This window comes from Accipiter gentilis, chromosome 10 (assembly GCF_929443795.1).
Source record: "Accipiter gentilis chromosome 10, bAccGen1.1, whole genome shotgun sequence".
Taxonomy (NCBI): Eukaryota; Metazoa; Chordata; class Aves; order Accipitriformes; family Accipitridae; genus Astur; species Astur gentilis.
Window position 1 is genome coordinate 16,806,060 of NC_064889.1, and position 18,963 is coordinate 16,825,022.

The 18,963-nt window shown below is 43.6% G+C and overlaps 1 protein-coding gene across 4 annotated transcripts in view; it reads left to right on the forward strand.

The window, feature by feature from the left end:
* The window catches only part of CTXND1 (cortexin domain containing 1), a 38,075-nt gene extending 19,221 nt beyond the window's left edge, over positions 1-18,854 (forward strand). Inside the window, exons 1-4 of one of the 4 annotated variants that reach the window (XM_049813022.1) lie at positions 9,288-9,423; positions 9,547-9,608; positions 10,313-10,490; positions 15,258-18,854. In XM_049813022.1, the coding sequence (XP_049668979.1) occupies positions 15,312-15,491 (180 nt within the window). In that variant the 5' untranslated portion in view covers positions 9,288-9,423; positions 9,547-9,608; positions 10,313-10,490; positions 15,258-15,311 and the 3' untranslated portion in view covers positions 15,492-18,854. Of the gene's footprint in view, positions 1-9,287; positions 9,424-9,546; positions 9,609-10,312; positions 10,491-15,257 lie in introns of those variants that run through there. The other 3 variants (XM_049813023.1, XM_049813021.1, XM_049813024.1) reach the window with 3 other exon arrangements.
* Positions 18,855-18,963: the final 109 nt, after the last annotated feature.

The window sequence follows — 18,963 nt, forward strand, 5'->3', positions numbered from 1 at the left end:
TCTGCTTGGGAACGCGATGTTCCAGTTAGAGCATCCTTTCCGACAGTAAGGCTTTCCTCAGAGAGAAAGTTCAGCAGGGTTTCCTGAGACTGCTTAGCCCTCAGACCTGGACTGATGGAGGCCCCAGAAGATGTCGAGATGGTGCCTTCAGACATATGGACCCACCCAGCAATGCACAAAACCCACTATCTTTCTCACTGCATAGTCAGTGGTGACTCAGTGTGTGGCACTTGCAAAAAAAAAGTTGAGGGAGAGGAGGGCTGAAGTTTGTGCTAGTCATATCGCTGCATGGTATGGGAAATGCCAAGTGTAGGCTGTCAGCCTCTCTGGCGCACTGATTTCATACAGGTGTCTCAGAAGCACAAAGTTTACTCAGTCCAAATATCACATTGGGTCTCCCTGCTCAGTCCTGACCGACCAGATGTCCCTATGAATAATACTGCCCTTTATTTTCCTGCTCGTGGGGGACATTTGCCAGAAAGACGATGACATTTGTCAGGCATTTGTGCTTTGGTTAACCCAAAATACTGGGTTAAAGTGAAGCCGTCAGAAGTTTCTAGCTGCCTGCAGTCTGCCTGGTTGAAGGCAATGCAGTTTTTGTGAGGAATTTTATTATTAAAAGAATTTCTCTAGAAATCAACCCGCCCACTGCCAGCCCAACATTTACAAAACTAATTTAGTTCAAGGGTGCTCACAGTCAGGTAAGTGCAAGCCTAACGTTATTCTCTGCTAGGGAAAAGTCATTCAGAGAAGGTACCTAGCGATGTGCAGACCATGTTTTAACACGCCCATAAAGTGCTATTTTCTAGCTTAGTGCTATATATCTCTTTGCTTTTGAATGGTTTGCAGTTGCAATGTTCATTCAACCCAGGAAAGGTGCCGTAGGCAGCTCTACCATACGAGCCCCATTATTTACTGAGGATATCACTGCAGGGTTGCTGACCTTGGTAACGTTACATGCATCAGGCTGCCTGTGAGCTGGCTCTCCAACCACCTTCCCTCACTCTATCTTCTTTAGCGACCAGCCAATACATGTCTTTCCTACTTTGAGGCTTGGTGTATTTATAAGAACTAAATTTTACGGCAGTCTCAGGCTACTCTCCGTCGCTGCCCCCCCCGCCTTGAAGCTGCGGGTGCAGTTGGGGTAGTCATGTAAATGTAGAGAGATGCTTGGCTATATCTCAATTTGCAAAGTTCAGTTTGCAAAGCAGCCTTAAACAGAAAGCACAGCCCTGTCAGGCACGGGCCTGACTTACTGTGGGGCAATGTTGGAGGTTTGTGTTATTAAAGGAGATTCCTTGTGTCTTTGCTTAATACATTACTCTTAGTTAATAATTACTTTCATCTTACTCAGAAAAACAGAAGTCATATGATTTTATTTGCCTGCCTTTAGAAACATTAACTCCTAAACTCTGCTAAAATTGAGGTCTGTGCTTTCCCATTACAGGTGACTCGAACAATCCTGCTTTAAATAGCCAGCTGGAAGCAAAACACGGCTCCTTGCCAGGTCCTGCCATAGAGAATCCCTGTGGCCTGCATTAGGTCCCACCGCACAAAACCTGAGCATCTCACCCACCTTTACATCCCAGGCTGTACACACACAGAGGTCTCATTTTTGTGTCAATACAGAACAAAAAAAACCCAAAAGAAAATGACTGGGGTTTTTTAGCAGAGAGGAAACAATATTCCCCCAGCCACTGCAACCAGATAATTCTTTGTGTTAATCTGCAATGACAGGGGAGAAGATCACAGGCTTTGCTAATTTTGTGAATCAGCTAATGTCAGAAACACTGCAAAACTGATGAAAACCAGTTGGCCTTGTTCACCTTCCAAGAGAAGACCTATTCTGACCCACGATGGAGTTACAAAGGCTCTTGCTGCCACTTCACTCTCCCCCTCCTCAATCAACCCCCTGTTTTAAGAAACCTGACTGTTGCTGGCACAAGAGCAGGAGTAGCTTCTGAACCCAGCACTGATGGAATAGCACCAGGCAGAACTGCAGCTGAGTGACAGAAAAGCAAGGGCTGTTTTTGAGCTGTATGTCCTGTCCTTCCAGATGCTCCCAGACTCAGCGGTGACACATCGAACCTGTGGGAGATCTAGAGTCACTCCTTACCATAATGCACAGCACTTAGGACCGTCTAGGAGACCTTGCAGGGAAAACAATCCAAGGAGAAGGAAAGAACACTTAGTCCAAAAAACCCCAGTTTCAGATCTGCATTTGGACATATGTAAAAATTTGCCTTGGAAAAGGCTAGTTCTGTAATGAAGCATGACTGCAGTGAAGTTAGTTCCTATCCTAACATAAATCTTAACATAGAAGTACTCTAAACAAGGCAGGAAAATTTAGTTAGTCCTAATGGTATTGTCATATCTTGCTCCCTGATAGTTTTAAAGATCATTGGCTGGATGCTTTGTACCGAGTTACTTGTCTGGAGAGACGGTGTTCAACGCTAATTCTATCTTTTTCCGAACACACGGATTTGGGGATGTAATTTCTATCTGTTAGATGCATACTTGTTTCTGGCCCAAAGTCAAGTGTTTTGCAAGACAGCTAGCTCCCATTGCCTGCATTTGCAATTAACTAAACCTTCAAGAGCACAGACACAAAATGAGCCTGTGACAATAAATAAACAAATACCAGTCAGGGGGCGGGCAGAGACCCACTGGGACACATCTCACCTTATTATTCATAGGACCGAGCTGTTTGAGCTTAGTTTCCTTTCATGCATGAAAAGCTTTTGAGGAATCTCATTATTGTACTGAATATGTAAATATCAAGAGACAGAGTTAAACTAGAAGCAAAGACCAGTGCCTGGTTTTAAAAGTATTAGAGCTGTATTACTTAAAGATACAGAGACTGAAGCTGAAATTGGATCAGATCTTTAATATTTTCTCTTTTTTAATAGAGAGTTTCCAGGAGTCAGCCTGAAAGCACTTTAGCAATCAAAGAAATAAGAACATGAAAACCTGTTGCTGGGTCAGACCAGTAGTCCATCCAGCCCAGTACTCCGTCTCTGGTAGCGTCAAGGGGAGATGCTCATTAGGGATTTCACGTAAGCCTGGCCACATTTGGCACTCCATCCTCCAACATCCACAACTGTTGTCTTGGGGAAGTTATAGGGAAGACCTCTGCTTAGTGCTTTCAGTGTCTGTTTATGGACCTGTTGTCCATAACTCATCCAACCCCTTTGAGCCTGCTGGTACTGTCTCCAGTCTCCTGTGGTGGCAAGTTTTGGAAACTTACTACCTGCTGAATAAAGAAGTACTTTTTTCTGTTTCAAGCTGATTTCCTGCTGGTTCTATTGAATGCCCCCAAGTTTCCCTATTTTGGAAACTGGTGAATTTTTTTAATTAGGAGGAAACCATTTTCCCATCCAACTGATCTTTTTGTATAGCTCAAAAGTATTGTTCCTCAGCCACCTTTTTTCCCAAACTGATGAGTCCCATCTTCTTCAGGCACATGTAAAGCCGCTAATCATCCCTACGAGCATTTTAGTTGTTCTTAAGAGAGCTCCCTAATAGAAGGCATCTATTCCTCAGCACACGGACCTGCTTTCAAATTACAGTGATCCTAGACCACCAGAAACCTAAATAATAAAGGTGGCTAGAAGGGGAAAACCAGCATTTAGGCTTGGGACATTCGAGCACATTCAGAAGTTAGCGTGATCCCTGCCAGGGAGAAAAGACCTTCCAAACTGCTGAGTCAGTTCAGGCAAACCCTCATCGCTCCCTGTACATTAGGTTCACTTAAAAATGTTCTTCGTGGCTAATGGCGCATTAATAAGGTATTGGCTGTGTAGGACTGTCAGGTGCTGTGCCAGAAACACAGTCTTTTATAAATTGAACATGTACAAAGGTTCTAGCAGTTTGATTCCCAATGACCCACTGACAAGCTACTGATCTAGCTGAAGATGTGGAGATGGAATGTAATTGCACACAATCTTTTTAATCAAGGACTACACTTCCAATAATCTGCTGCACTGACAAAGAAAACAACATCAGGCTGTAATACACGGCTGGAATCAAAGCTCCTTTTAGGACAGTCTTAATTAAAGAGTGGCTCTGACTATGAGTTTTATAGAATAGTCAATGAGCTTCCAGCTGAGGAAAGGACCTTTCTTGAGGTGATGAAATGGCTGGACGTGTACTTAGAGCATGATCAGAAAAAAACTCCCACATAGAAACATAAGTAAAACCCAGGCCACGGGCTGTATTTGCTAATACCATCAATACAGATTGGGATGAGAGGGAAGGAGGGAATGAAAAGGCATTAATCCCCCCCCAAAACCCCAAGCACAAAGCAAGCTATGGCCAAAGCTATCACTAGCAGAGATCAGAGCTGATCCAGGGATGCTGCATTACAGCCTAACTTGCAGCAGCCCCCCAGGGCTTGGGTGCCTGAGGACTGCAGACTTGGAGGTGATCCAGGGAGCATACCCCAGAAGCGGGAATGGTGGCCAGGGTAAGAGCCATTGGGTGGCTTTTCACCACTTGGACAATCTTCAATGTCAGGCTGTGCTGGTGGTCACTAAATCGGTATTCTGTCCACCTCGTGCCACTAACACCCATTCGGAAAAGGGCCAGTTGCTTTACCATTCTCAGAGATCATTTTTGACTGTTCTCTGTCTTTGATTAAACACAAACTGTATTTTACACCCATCCATCTGGCACTTCTCATAAATATATTCTGCAGCTAAAAGATGCTCGAAGTTTATGAGTTTATTTTGTCATCCCTCTATATAACCACGTTATAGCAGAATGACCTGTCACAGAGGTCAAGCAAGTTTAACAGTATTTGCATGGGCTGCTCTTTGCCAGCCAGCCTCAATGCCAAAAAACAGTCTTGGACACATTTGATTTACTAGCACAGATATAGCGCACATGTCCCGTGAAGGGCAAGAGACAGAGACCGTGAACAGCTGGAACTTAGACTCAGGAACCTGACTGATCCTTGCTCTTCTGAGCAATGGGCCATTTATCCTTTCACCCATCCTTGCTTGGTGACACACAGAATTTGGAGGCTGCTATATTTGTTATCTACCTACACAGAGCTGGAGGCTAGAGCTCAATTACCCTTAAATTTTTATCAGGATCCTTCACTCCCGCCAGAGCTGTCATGGAAATGTAATGCATGTCCTGCCTCAAGGTTTTGGTTCATTTGTAATAAAAATCATCTGGCCTCTCTCTGAAGGAAAATGCAATCCATCCCCATGGGGAGACAGTTGAAAATATAGTTTATCTGGATGCCAACTGGATCCTCATCAGAAAGAAGCTTTTGTGCAGTATTCACGTGCAGAACTGTACGGAAAGGGGGGTGGGGGTGGGGGTGTGTGGTGTGTGTGTGTCTGAAAAAGGGAAGATTTTCTGTGATGTTGAATTGTTTGGCTGGTAGCACTGATTCCAGATGGTGCTCCAGGCACTCAGCATCTCTGAAAACAGGCCAATTTTCCTTCTCCCTGTTCTTATAGCAGAAAGAGAAAAACTGTTCTCTTGGGAAAAGAAAACAGGGAAAAACTAGTAATGATATTTCTACTTCTCCTGTTGGCAAATTATAACCAAAATTAGCTAACATGCTACAACAATTCTGGCTTTCCAGCTGGAGAGGGTGAGGAGCAGCGAGCTTCTCTGGATGTCTCACGTAGCACAAAGCACTGCTCCCTTGAAACAACCCTAACCCAAACTCATTTCAGATCATCTGGGGCCCCTAACTTTTCATTTCAGATCTTCAATTATTTTCTTCTCCAATTCCTCATACCAGTGAAGAGAGATAAATCTGTTTAAGTACGGTTGTTTTTGCCAACATTTTCTAAGCGTTGTTGGGTAAGGATCAAAAACACTTCTGGGCTTTGGGGCTGTTCTTTCTGTAGGTCCATTTTTGCCCAGTGACCTGGGAACAGATGCTGAACAGCATATAACATCACGTCCTGCTTTGCAGTCAAATCAGTGTTCCTACACAGGTGCACCTCTACATCCCATGGCTTACTCATTCAGTCTTCAATACTCCTTTGCAAAATTTTTTTCAGTTTAAGATACAATGTAGTTCAACTGGCATCACGCCTCTGATTACAGGACCACAAAGAAACAGAGAAATAGCACAGTAAATTATGTGTGTGAGCACAAGCGACAAAATTCACCCTTCCTGTTCCCCGCAGACCAAACCGGTTCTGAAAAGGAACAAACAGGAGCGGTGTCTTTGATGGGAGCCCTGTACAAAACTTGTGTCATTTTATTTGGAACCAAAACACACTCTGGACTTTGAGTTTTATTTTTGCTTATGTTTATTTGATGAAATCCCTCTACCCACAAATTTCTGAAGTATCAGAAAAGTCTGTATTAAAAACGTTTATGAATTAGTTACCGTTATGGATGGATGAGCACTTGCATACACAAACCTACATCTTTCACTACAGCAAAGCTACCTGTAACTTTTTTCTTTTTCTGTTTTGCCTCTAACTTATAAAATCAATACCTTCTTGACGAGGAGTTTCCTTCATTAGTGAGAATTTAGCTTTTCGTTTTAAGTGATTGATTCAGAAATGAAGCAGGTCTACGTGATTTCTTCATGCCAATGTTTGTGGCAGTTCTTCGGGTGTAACCCCGCTATTTTGGTAAGCATTCATCCACAATGCTTCTCCTCAAACATCAAAACATTGATACAGCCTCAATCTGACCCAGGCGCATGTAGCCTTTCAATATGAAAGGGCAAAAGATGTGTCTCTGAGAAGTATCCTGCAAGTTAGAGAATATTGGATATCACCACCACGAAGTAGATATTCATGTAAAAAGGAGTTGCTGTTCTTCCTTGAAGCGCACCTTTTGGTTTTGTAAAAAAAAAAAAAAAAAAAAAAAAAAAAAGAAATAATAAAATCTTCAGAGCGGGAGTGGAAAAATTATGTTTTTTCTTTTTTCCTCCCTGTCAGCTTTGCTGCAGTGAAAAATTTCCACATAGCTTTGCTTGTAGTTCTGGCTAACAGCCACACCTTAATTTATAAAATAACTGACAGGACCAACAGGCATGTTCTTCTCCTGCCATAGGATTTAAACAGCAGAGAGTTTAAACAGCAGATACTCCATCAAAAAGAGTTCATATCATATCTATTCAGACCTTACAAGCTTTGGCTTAAAAGCCAAATCCATTTGTTTTTCTAAAACTCCTTTCTGTTTGCTAGTCACCATGATGAAAGGGGATGCACACGCTGTGCATCATAGCACTGACTGATAAGAAAAGCAGCTTCGGACCCCTTATCAAAATACATATTGAATGAAGGACGGTCCTGCTGCAAGACAGACGTTCCTTTTCAAGCCCATCTAAACTTTACATATCATAGGTATTGCTTTGCATTTTCCTGACGTCATCTACTAAAGGATTTCAGTCCCTGATGGATCAATGTTCCCAACAGCCCCCCCGGGTAGAAGCGAGTACCGCGAGGAGGACGGGTTGAACCGTGTTACAAATCACTGCAGCTCTCACACCCACAGCAGAAACGCAGATAGGGAACTAAAGAAATGCCCCCGCAGCGTGCACAGGAGACACGGACCTCTTTTTCCCAGGGCTGAGCTGGGCTATCGGCTCACACATTGCTCAGAGCCCGGCCAGCCGAGGACAGTACCAGGGAGGTGTAGCAAAAACCCCTCGATTGGGGTCTGAGGGAGCAGTGGATGTCCTTTCTTCTCTTGCTCCCTTATGGATTGTAAAGCAGCCGCTACAAAGACAACATTACAGCCTCAGGCCTGGCTTACCTGCCCTTGTTAAGCCCTAGCACTTCCCACCGTCGTGCCCAGTAGCCGGCAGCTCATAAGGTTCATCTCTGATTCTACCCCACTTTTTTACCTCTGAACTACTATTTCCAGTCTCTGAAAAAGGTTCCTAGACGGTCTCAGGCTCTCACTTCAGCAAAGTTTAGTCAAGGATTATCCGCGCAAGTTGAACTTTGGGAGACTGGAGGTGTTTTTCTCTCCAGAACCCAACTGTCCATCAGTTTGCTCAATAGCTCTAAACAGCAACTTGCTCCCAAGCACAACCATCTATTTTTTTATCTTTTCTTAACAAGTGATATCACATGCTCCTCAAGTGAGTGAGAAATGATTATTTGATTTAGGATGCTCTGAAATTATAAGCAGCCCACAGTTATTTTAAATGTATGTTCCATCTTTTTCTCAATGAAGATTAATGTTACTCCTGGCATCGGGCTATGTAGGAAGGAAATATTTGTGCAACAGCAATTTTTAACACCTTCCGCAGATTGATTTATGCGTTTATTTGGTTTCAACTTTTTGGGCACCCATAAATGATGTCTTTAGTCTTCTGAGGGAATACTGACGTCCAGTAATTTATGACTGGCTACAAGCAAGTGTGTTGAGGGAAAACTATTTGTCTCTTGACCATAACTGAGTGGGCTAGATTGAATAAATGAGTTTGCATAAACTAAGCTGAGCATAAAGATTTGAAGTCAATATGTAAAGCAAGCAAAAAAAAGTCAAAAACAAACCAAAAAGCCAAACAGTGGGTTAAAAACAAAGATTAAACCTGCCTGTTTGCTACAGGTACATAGGAGAAATCATGCTCATAGGAAGCCAGAGTTACTGAAATAAAGTATTGATTTTTCTGCTGAAAGAACTGTAAGCATAAAAGGACAATTAATTTTTAAATGAAAGTAACGGTCATATTATTGCTCTCTGGATATAGAAAGAAGCTCATCTGTCTATATCTATCAACAGCGTTTGACTCTGTGCTCAGGGGCAGTGAGATTTTAATCGAAACTAGATTGTTAAGAATATTAGAGTATGATTAAGTGTCCCAACTACTCTTTTATAGATTTGAACTTCAAATTGAAGGTGAGTTCATTTCACACACACACATACTATACACACCTGAAGCAGCACTTCACCTTCCTTCCCTCCCATTCACCTCTACTCCCTTGCCTGAGCAACACCCTGTCCTGTTGAGTCCCCTCACCTGGGATTTGGGGTCATCTTTGGCTTGTTCTTCTCTCCAGCTTTCACATCCCACACCTTAAAATTCCTTTCCATACCAACTTCTCAGAGTAACCCTCTCTGCAGGCGTCCTGAAAACAACCAGGCAGGCTCTTACCACCTCACAGCTTTAATTACTACAGCCTCCTCTCCTACGGCTCTGACAAACATCTCTCCCTACCACTGCTCCAAATAGCACTGCAGAGGTCAGCTCGCTGCAGGGGTCAGCTCCTGCTCCTTCCCCCAGAGCTTCGCCCGGACACCCGCGAGCCACCTCCCCTTCCACGGGCCACAACAGCCTCTCCCCAGCTCTTCCCACCATCTATCCCCATCATGAAAAGGCCAGTCCGTGCTTCCCTTTGGCCCTTGTTCCAGCATCTGTCACTCAGTCAGCACCCAAATCCCCTTCAAAGACGGGAGAGGAGCCCTGCAGAGGCTGTCTGCAACGTAAGTAAAACCTCGCTGTCCTGCTGGTACTCAAGGTGTTGAGTCATCAGCCTTGGGTCCCCAGCCATTACCTGTCTCACCGTCTGCTCCCCAAGCCAAATATTCTCTTTTCTTCACCCTTAGACTGTAAGTTCCCTGGAACGGTTGCTGTCGTTTTGGTCCATGCTCACAGAGACCTTACCGTGGTAGGTACGGTTCATGGCAAAGTCCTGATGCCCATATAGCAATGAGGAAAAGTAAGGTTTTGAGCAATCTTTCCGTGAGTTGATAACTGGTGCTGCTGAGCAGGAGTTCTGGACTTTGGGCCATAAGAAATTTCAGAGAGTTAACAAAGTTGAGTGGGAAAATGGGTTTGTCGTCCAGCAAGATTTAAGAGTTTGCCTGGTTGAAATTATTTTGTGTGCATATAAAGAAGAGTATCACCCCATATCGGACTGGAAAAAAACATAAATCAAAATCATTAATAGTTTTTAATTCCTGGTATATCAGTTCAGATCGATCAAATAGTTTTGTTTAAGCAACTGAAATATTTCACTTCGATTCTGGCCATTTTTGTAAAAAAAAGGTTAAAAAAAATCCAAAAACTAACTAAAGGTGCAGACTCCTGAGCGGTATCAATTCAGACCTGGTTGATCTTTCACTATGAATTAAAAATGGGATTTTTGCTTGTTTAGGAAGAAATAAAGATACGACAACTTTGGCCTTGAATGTCACTCTTTGTGTCATAAATGTTCTTCCAGGGAGTGTCTGACAAATAAATCCATCTTGTGTATGACTGTATCTGATTGCCTCAGGCTGTCACTGGAGCGATTCCCAACCGCTTAACGAATCTGTAACGCCCACATCCTGCGTGATGAGCAATTGTGAATTATTATTTTTTTTTTTCCAGAACACACCGGTGAGGAGAACTGCTTCCAGGTCTGGGTGGACGTGAACCTGAGTGGAGCCTGAACGCCGCTAAAACCACGCTGACTAACAAAACTTTTAAAATATGACTACAGTAAGGATTTTAACTCCACAATGCTGCCATGCTGGGATGTGACAGGCTTCCTCCCCAGGTCTGGAAGGTAGGGATCTGCTTGCATATATGAAATCCCATAGTTTCCCTTCTCTCCCTTCCCCTCCCTGCACATCTGTTGTTTTGGGAAAGGAGTACGGAAGAAAAAAAAATAAAATGTTTTGAAATATATCCTATGGGTTGAGATGAGCAGAAAGATGATTAACCAGCATAGGAACTGTATGGTTTAGACCAGCTCTCTGCAATACATGTGGGTACATTATTACCTTTTATTTAAAGTGACAGTGCTAAGATTGTCAGGTCTGGGAAAAAAACCCGTGCCTTTTAAAGTATCATGCATAGGTAAGAATGACTGCAAAATTCAGCCACACCGATGAGCACAAATGTTACATAGAGTCTGTAACAGAGCTGGTGTACTAAAGAGGATGCTAACATATCTCTTCCTGCTTGTGTACATAAGGTCATAAAAAATTAATATATCCTCTCTTCTGTGGCAATCCCTCATGAAAAGAGCACTGGGAAACACAAAACAAACAGCAGAGCAAAGACAAAATGCTCAGGATGGATTCTTCATTGAGGTACCAAAGCTCTTTAGCCCCAGGCCATGGTCCCTGACCATTCTTGCACATGACTGCCAGGCTGCAGGGTCTCCTGACTGCAAGAATGGTGGGACAACTACAAGCTGGGGAGACCAGGGCATCAAAATGAGATGATGCCGACCCCTCTGAAGAGACACAGCTGCTGCCTAGTCCTGGCCCCGGCCCCCACTTTTGGTACTGAATTACACTGCCCACCACAAGCCAGCCCAGCTCCATCCGTGGGATGAGGAGTCTGCCTGCAGCACCCATCTATTCTCAAAGGAGTTAGAGGGGGAGAGATTGTATTGAAACACCTGAGGATTTACAGAAGAGCATACGCGCAGGACTGCTAAACTGCCTAATAGTTTGAACCAGGAATTGCCCTTCTTCATCTGTTGGCTTTGTTTAAACCAAATTATATTTTCAACAAATCTGAAGAAATTAAAAAAATAGAATTCTACAGCTCAGTGCAGACAAGCTGGAAAAAAAAAAAGTCATTTTCTACAATTCAGCTATTCAGAGAAAACTTGATCATTCAAGTATGAGATTTTATAATTGTTTCTGCTAATCTTTCCCACACACACACACATATGCTGTCAACATCACCTGTGCTGGTAAATAAGATCAAATCATCCAGCCAACCAGTCTGTAGCCAGAGCAAGAGTTAGTTTCAGTAGCACTGACTGATTTCACAAGCCACACGGGGATCTGCAAAACCATTCTGCTAACGTACACAGCACGTTCCCCCCCCCCGTGGCTGAGATAGACGGTAGGATGTGCAGGCAGAGCCTCCTCCAGCACGGACCAACTCTGCTTCAACCTGTAAGACACTTCCACCTCCAAGCCTGGCTATACTGCTGGGCACCAAGGAAATGAAAGGGGAGGTTAAGGCACTGGCCAAGCAAATGGGAAATGAGCAGAGCAAGTTGTTCAGCTACTGTAGAGATGGAAGACCACAAGTACCTGGCAGACAGCGGGGAGCAGCACGTAGCTGCTGTACCCTCCCTCCCTCATGTATGTAAGCATGTCATTGCCACGCAGCAGCCTCAGCCGCCTGTGCTGGGAGACACAAGGCATGTTGGATATTCACATGGGAACAAGCTTGTTCCCTCCCTATATGCTGCTGTATCCACAGGCAGATCCCTACCTGCAGTGGTGCTAAAGGGTTTTTAGGAAATAATAATCAAACAGCATGCTCATGGTAAAACGAGGGAGCTGGACTTTCCCAGGAGGAACCAGCCCTGGTGAACACACGCAAATAACTCCTTTCACAGCTGAGGACCATCTCTTGCTGGTCCTCAGATGCGTGATCTAGAACAGTAGTATGTTCCAGCAATAATAAATTAATCTGGAGACAACTGCCTCAGACTCAAGCCTGTTCCAGCACTTAACACCATTCAGCACTAATAACTGTCTCTACACTGCCAAGCCCGCTGAAATGCAATTGCGGTAACTAACAGCACAGAACACCAGCAAACGCCTTCTGACACCTAATCCACCACGTGACTCGGATAAGCACGAACATTACGTTGGTGCGGCTCTGACAAGCTGGACCTGCAGAGGAAGTTTCCCCTCTGACAATGCTGGTGCAGACAGATTCAGGTGAGCAGTCAAGCTGTGAGTGAGGAGAGCAACTTGGAAAGCCAGGCCCTTCTGGCCAGCCCCAAGAAATACATTCTCCATCAGTAAGGACTTAATGTAGAATAGTAGTCACAGCACAGAAATGCTATCAACTTTACAGGGAGAGCAGAAGGATGGAAGACACGTAATGAGAGCTTTTTGGAAAAAAATATTTATATTTCCACTGAAATGTTGACTTTTTGGCAAAACAGATCAACCTAAACCTGAAAGCATTAGATTCAAGCTATCACTGTAATTTCTTGTGCGAACTACAGCTCAGATGCCATATGCTTTTACTCTGCTCTCAGGGTAAAGCTTTCTGCCTGGCGTATCCTCTCCATAACATGCTTTTCCCTTCCCATAGGAGAGGGGGCTGCATGACAGCTCAGGCGTTTCATAGGAAACATCATCCAGCCACAGTCCTGGGGGCAGAGGCAAGCAGAAGGATGCAGCACTTGAACCACAACTCCCATGAGATGGTGTGATGTCATTTTGTAAAGAAAAAAATCTCCAAGGGATGGATGTCTACTTGAAACCTCAGATGATTTTCCGAGTAAATGATTCATCTTTTAGAAGAAAGTACATTTGATTGAAAATGCAGGTTTTCATCAAAGATCAGTACTGGTGGAAATTACCAGGTAGTTCTGATATTCTGCAGGAGGTAACAGTGAGAAATAACAACACAGGGTACAATAGCCAGAATGTCAGGAGGGAAAAATCAAATCCATCCTAGTCAGACCTTCAAGGACTGGGCTACATTAGTAGTTTTGATAACATTTTTTTTTCTTTTGCTCCACAAAAATGTATCCACACTTAATACTCAGCCTTGCTGACGAAGTCTTGACTCTTTTTCACCAAATGAAGCCATAAACTGTAACGTAAGATCTCTTGGCTGAAGTCGAGCGTTAATAGAGTCTTCTGGGAATAATAGACCTCTGATCAGGCCAGGTGAGCATGACATGCCTGACCCCACTCCTCAATGATTTCTTCATGAGCCCAAACTAGCCGGTCCATCCTAAGGATGTGACTTAAATACATGCGATGTCTGCTTGGTTTCATTCACTTTGTGCCATCAGCTTCTGTTTCATCTCTCTGCTGCAGGACCGGCTGTCACAGTAATTTCTGTGCTTTCAGGAAATTAAAAAACTCTGCCGTCCTTGTGCTTAAAATAGACTAGAGGGCCCAGCTGATTTATACTTGCCTTGTAGGATCTAGGAGGTGGTGAGATGGGAAAACAACTTGAAAGGAGTAAATTACGAGACAGAGAAGGAACCGTGAATTTTTAAAATAAAAGGTCCTCAGTTCACTCTGAGAAAAATTCACAGGGCACAAGAGTTCAGGAGTCACTGGGACACCCGCTCACAGCTGGCACAGCTCGATGATGCAAGAACACGGTGCTCCAGCCAGATGTGAACCGCTGCTGCAATAGCCCTGCCAGCAGCATCAGCTCACTGGAAACATAACGAGGCAAACTTGACTATGTAGATAAAACCTGTACTTGGGATTTCCTCACTGCATTAATGTAGTTATAGAGACCAACTGGACCTTTTGATACCCAAGTTTCACCCAATTCTCCCTGTGGTTCAATATCTTCCCTTTCCCATCTCTGTTCTCCAAACGAAGCAGGGATCGGTTCTTAGATTGATTACTGCATTTGATGTGAACAACTTCTTTGTTGTTGTTGTTTGCTTTAAAGAGGCATTCCATATTCCTACTCTTTTACAGTAGTAACCCTCAACACTTCTACCCCCCCACCTTGGCCAAAGGTGGATGTCAGGCAAAGTTTCCCCATCCCTGGGCAGTGACTCAATTCCATGAGTCAGGTCAGTTCCTCTCCTTCAGCATCATCATACAAAGGAATTTGCATTAGCAGCTAATGAACTATCCAGAGGCAAACTTGCAGAGGCAGAAGGGAGTCAAACTCTGCTGAAGCCATTTTGGTTATGGATTCAGATGAAGAAGTCAGAAGAGACCTTCAGCTATGTAGACACCTGCATCAAAAATTATAATCCTTGTACTAATCGCGTCACCACGTGTACCTCTTTGGGTGATAAAACATCCACTTAAAAATTATATTGCTCCTAAAAATCTTCAATTGCCTGGAGAACCTATGAGTACCAGAGATTAAATGTTATGGAAAATAAGTACGCATAATTTTCACTTTGCTTTGTGCCAGTGAGAGACAGGGAATATTTGGACAGAGAGGAAAATTGGGATAAAAACAGTCTGCTCTGCCATTTGTCTGCTCTTTCACAGTAGCAGAGGAGGGGAAATATTTTTATGATTGGGAAATGCTGAGACGAGAACAGCGTATGTACCTCTTTTAAGAGATGATATTTCAAGCGGATAGCGTTCATTCACCACAGCTTCTCTTTTCTTTGTTAACAACTCTTTTTATTGTCTAATATTTTAGCAAGAATCATTCATGGGCTAAATTAAGGTGGAGATGAGGTTTATTCTGTTCACAGCTCTCAGTTACCTGAGCTATGACATTTGCAGCAAGTTTTTTTTCCTACAAGAATGTATCATAGAGATTTTCCGTTTCCAGTTCTACACCCGAGTTTCCCCATACTCAGGAGCAGCAATCACTTGTGTCTGACACCATGTTTGTTTTGCAGGTGGTTGATGATGTTAGCAATAAATATAAACCCAGATGAAGAGCGGCATAAGCAATGGAAGGACCAACCCCAGAGCCTGTGTACGTTGACGTGGACAAGGGACTGACATTAGCATGTTTTGTCTTCCTCTGCCTCTTCTTGATTGTGATGATTATTCGCTGTGCAAAAGTTATCATGGACCCTTACAGTGCCATCCCTACGTCTACGTGGGAGGAGCAGCATCTAGATGACTGAAAGGACTTCACTAGACAGAGCCATAAAATGCTGCGATCCAGGAGGCCTTTTCCCACCTGGAAGGCTAACACACAAACAGCCATTTTCAGATATGCAGGGCAAAGGCAATATCTCTAAGAGCACGTAGTGTAAATGACTCTTGCTCAACAGATCAGGATATCAGCAAGCCATTCTGGCAGCACAGTTTAATACTATGCAGCAACCCTTATTTTAATGAAAACAGTTATCATTGTAACTCAAGTAGCACAAGACCCTGGACTTTTCCTAATGTAACTCTTGGTCTAGCACAGTTTGTCCTCCCCTCAACATCTCCTGCAAATCCAGTGTAACCATCAGAATCTGGAAAAGCAACAAGAACATTTTGTCTTTCCTGGAAATAGATTGCTTCAAATATCTTCCTCAGTCATTATATTTGTGTTTCAAAAAAAGGCCCAGATTTTATAATTATATATCCCAGAGCATCATTAAGTAGAAGCACTAAAGCGCCCCTGGTTAAGTAGGGTTATACAAGCAGGTTTATTCTCGACTCACTTGGTTCTGCACATCCACTCCCTACCCCACTGCAGCCATATTTCCAGTGATCAGGATACAGAAGCTCTCAGACTACAGTTCCCAAGGGGGTCATGGACTACTGTTGACCCTGTAGCACCACCTCACTCTATCCTACTCAAACTAGGCATATCATCTGCTACAGGTCCATGGATTAGCCAGATGTGTGAGACCACTTACTATGAGCTTGGTAGCCCCCAGAAGTCCACGGAGCAGAGCTTGGACACTGCTGGTTTCAACTACATAGAACTTGTGGTGATTTTCAAAGAGTGATTCCACATGCAACTTCATCCATCTTTTGTTTCGGGTGCACTTCAGTGGGATGAGACACGAATACAATGATAAAGACAATAAGCAAAGAGACATTGCCCCTAGCTTTGTCACTCAGACTCCGCAGCATAACAGTTACAGTGACATACAATAATATGCGTTCTACCTCGGAGAAATTCAGCACCTTTAAAAGAAGAATTTTCCCACAAATTTGTAAGGTAAATAGCTGTATGTTTCCTTCTCTCAATTCATTAAGACAGCCGTTATGCAAGAAGGCATAAGTGAACATGGAAGCTTTGGAAATTTATTATTTACCTTTTGATGAGTGGGGACTGAGGGATTCCCATGTCCTCTACTCCCCAAATTCTAAGGTTTGCTCACAGCTGCCTTTTTTAGTGACTACATGTTTGGCTTATGGGATTGTAAGGAGCTGCTGAAGCAATAAGGAGAAGGTACCGCAACCACAACAGGCATCATGAGCGGACAAGACTTGAAAGCACAAATCTGCGAGAAGGGCGTTTCACTATTTCTCCTCCTCTTTACCATCCTATCTGACCTCTAGGTTCTTGCCATAAGGCAATGCACAGTGGGTGAGAAAGGTAGAACCAAACGCTGTAGTGAGGAATCAGGATGTAGGCTTTGTAGGTTACTATTCTCAGCTCTGACAGATTTGTTTGACGATCACATAAGTTACTTCTTTATGTGCCTCAGTCTACTCATCAGTGAAATGGGTACAACGATATTAACTTGTCTCACACTGTTTTGTCTGTCTCATAACGCCGGAAAGCACTTGGAGAGCCTTAGATAGGGACACAGAAATAAGGTACTGATTTACAACTCTTCCTTGCAAAACTAATGGGGAAGGTCTGAATCTTAGTATGCAGCGAGGGGAGTTCTCCCCAGGCAGAGGACTTGTCCAGACCTTCATTTACTCTCTTATTAAGATGGCAGTATTTTGAGTCATGCCAAATGGCACCTGGCTTTGTTAAATATTCCACTGCTTTCTGAGGACAGTCTGGATGTAAGGCGCTCAGCACTGTGATTACAGAGATCCCAAAATAGCAGGCTGTGAGGCACATGGAAATTTTTGCATGGATTTTTTGCACCGCACAATTTTTGCTAATCTCTGTTGTAGGAGATCCCATTTGGGAGGCAGCAGAGTTGAGGATTGGCTTTAATACTGCTATTCTCTAACAGGAGACCTCCACTGCTTCAATTACCCACTGCAGCTTGCTCATCAGGCTGTTACTTAGCCCCTGTTTCTGCTAGCCAGTTAATCAGCAGTAACTGAGGACTTTTTCAGACGCGAATGTTAATGTTCACCATACTTTGAGCAAACACATTGGTCTCTCTTATTCATGAATGTGCCTACCTGCATCATAGGAATGGATGCCCTAGCTCAAAGAAGATTGCTTCTGTTCCCCTGGCTAAAGTTTAGAATCCATTTTTTGTCATTAAGCCTTGTATCCCACCTTGATACTAGTGGGGCTACTTACAGAATAAACAAAATAACAAAGTAAATCTATTTCCAGGCTAGAGACACTTTCAGTTTGCAGGTCGCCCGGCTGCATTCACAGCTGATGCAGAGCAAGAACAGAGCTTGTCATCACACCTCCCGATGCCAATACTCCACCCAACGTTTAGCTGCACGCAGAACTCCTTGGCTTTGTCGCGCGTCACCGATAAGCCCCTGTTCAGCCAAGGGCTTACGCGCATGCTTAAGTTGAAGCCTCTGCGCGGGCTGCCTGCCTGCACAGAGACCAGGGTTAGTCAGGTGCTGCGTCCTTGGCAGGGCAGGGACAGCAACGCACAGTCCTTGCAGGAGCAAAGCCTGTGTGAGAGCAAAGGGTTACAAATGCTGGGGAAGCAAATTAATAAGTTTGGTTTGCAAGAATGTTTGCCTCTTCTTTTTTCTGTTTGTCCAGCTGTACAAACCATTTTATGGATTTTTCTGAAAATCCTAATGGAAAGACCCCTACGGGTAGCTCTGTTTTCTAATAAAAAGGCACTTGTCTTCCTGGCATAGCCTGTCAAGTCCCTCCTTCTGTTGAGAAAAAAAGGTCTCCATAAACATCTACATGTTCATGTCCAATCTTTTCACATGACTGCGTAAAAGTCAAAGCGATTGTTTTTATATAGATAATGTAAATGCATTCTAATTCCTGCCTTCCCCCACTGGTTGCAATCACACAACCTCACCGCTCTTTAACCAAAAGCAATACTAAACATCACGCCAAAAGCAGAAATTTTATCCTCCTTGCATTCAGAGTCAGGACTTGCCCACCCGAGGTGCGTCATTGCAGCTCCCACCTGCAAGCCGTGTCAGCGAAGCTGTGCTTATGGCCAGTGGAAAGTGTTTTAGCAGGGGCTGCATCGCTCACTGGGCTTGGTAGTAATTTCAGCTGCATGCAACAAGTGCCTCTGCTAGTTTTGGTTCTTTTTTAATCATTATGCCATACTACCAGCAATTGCACTCAGAGGAAATAATTCAAACTTGTTGCAAATGTATTTATCTTACACAATAAACAGCTTCAACATGGAAAACCTTCTTGTTGTCTCTGTTGCGGTTCACTTCTACTTGCCAGGACCCCTTAAAAAACACCTACAACGTAACAACATGATCTTCAAGAGAGATATACATTCCTGGTAGCCC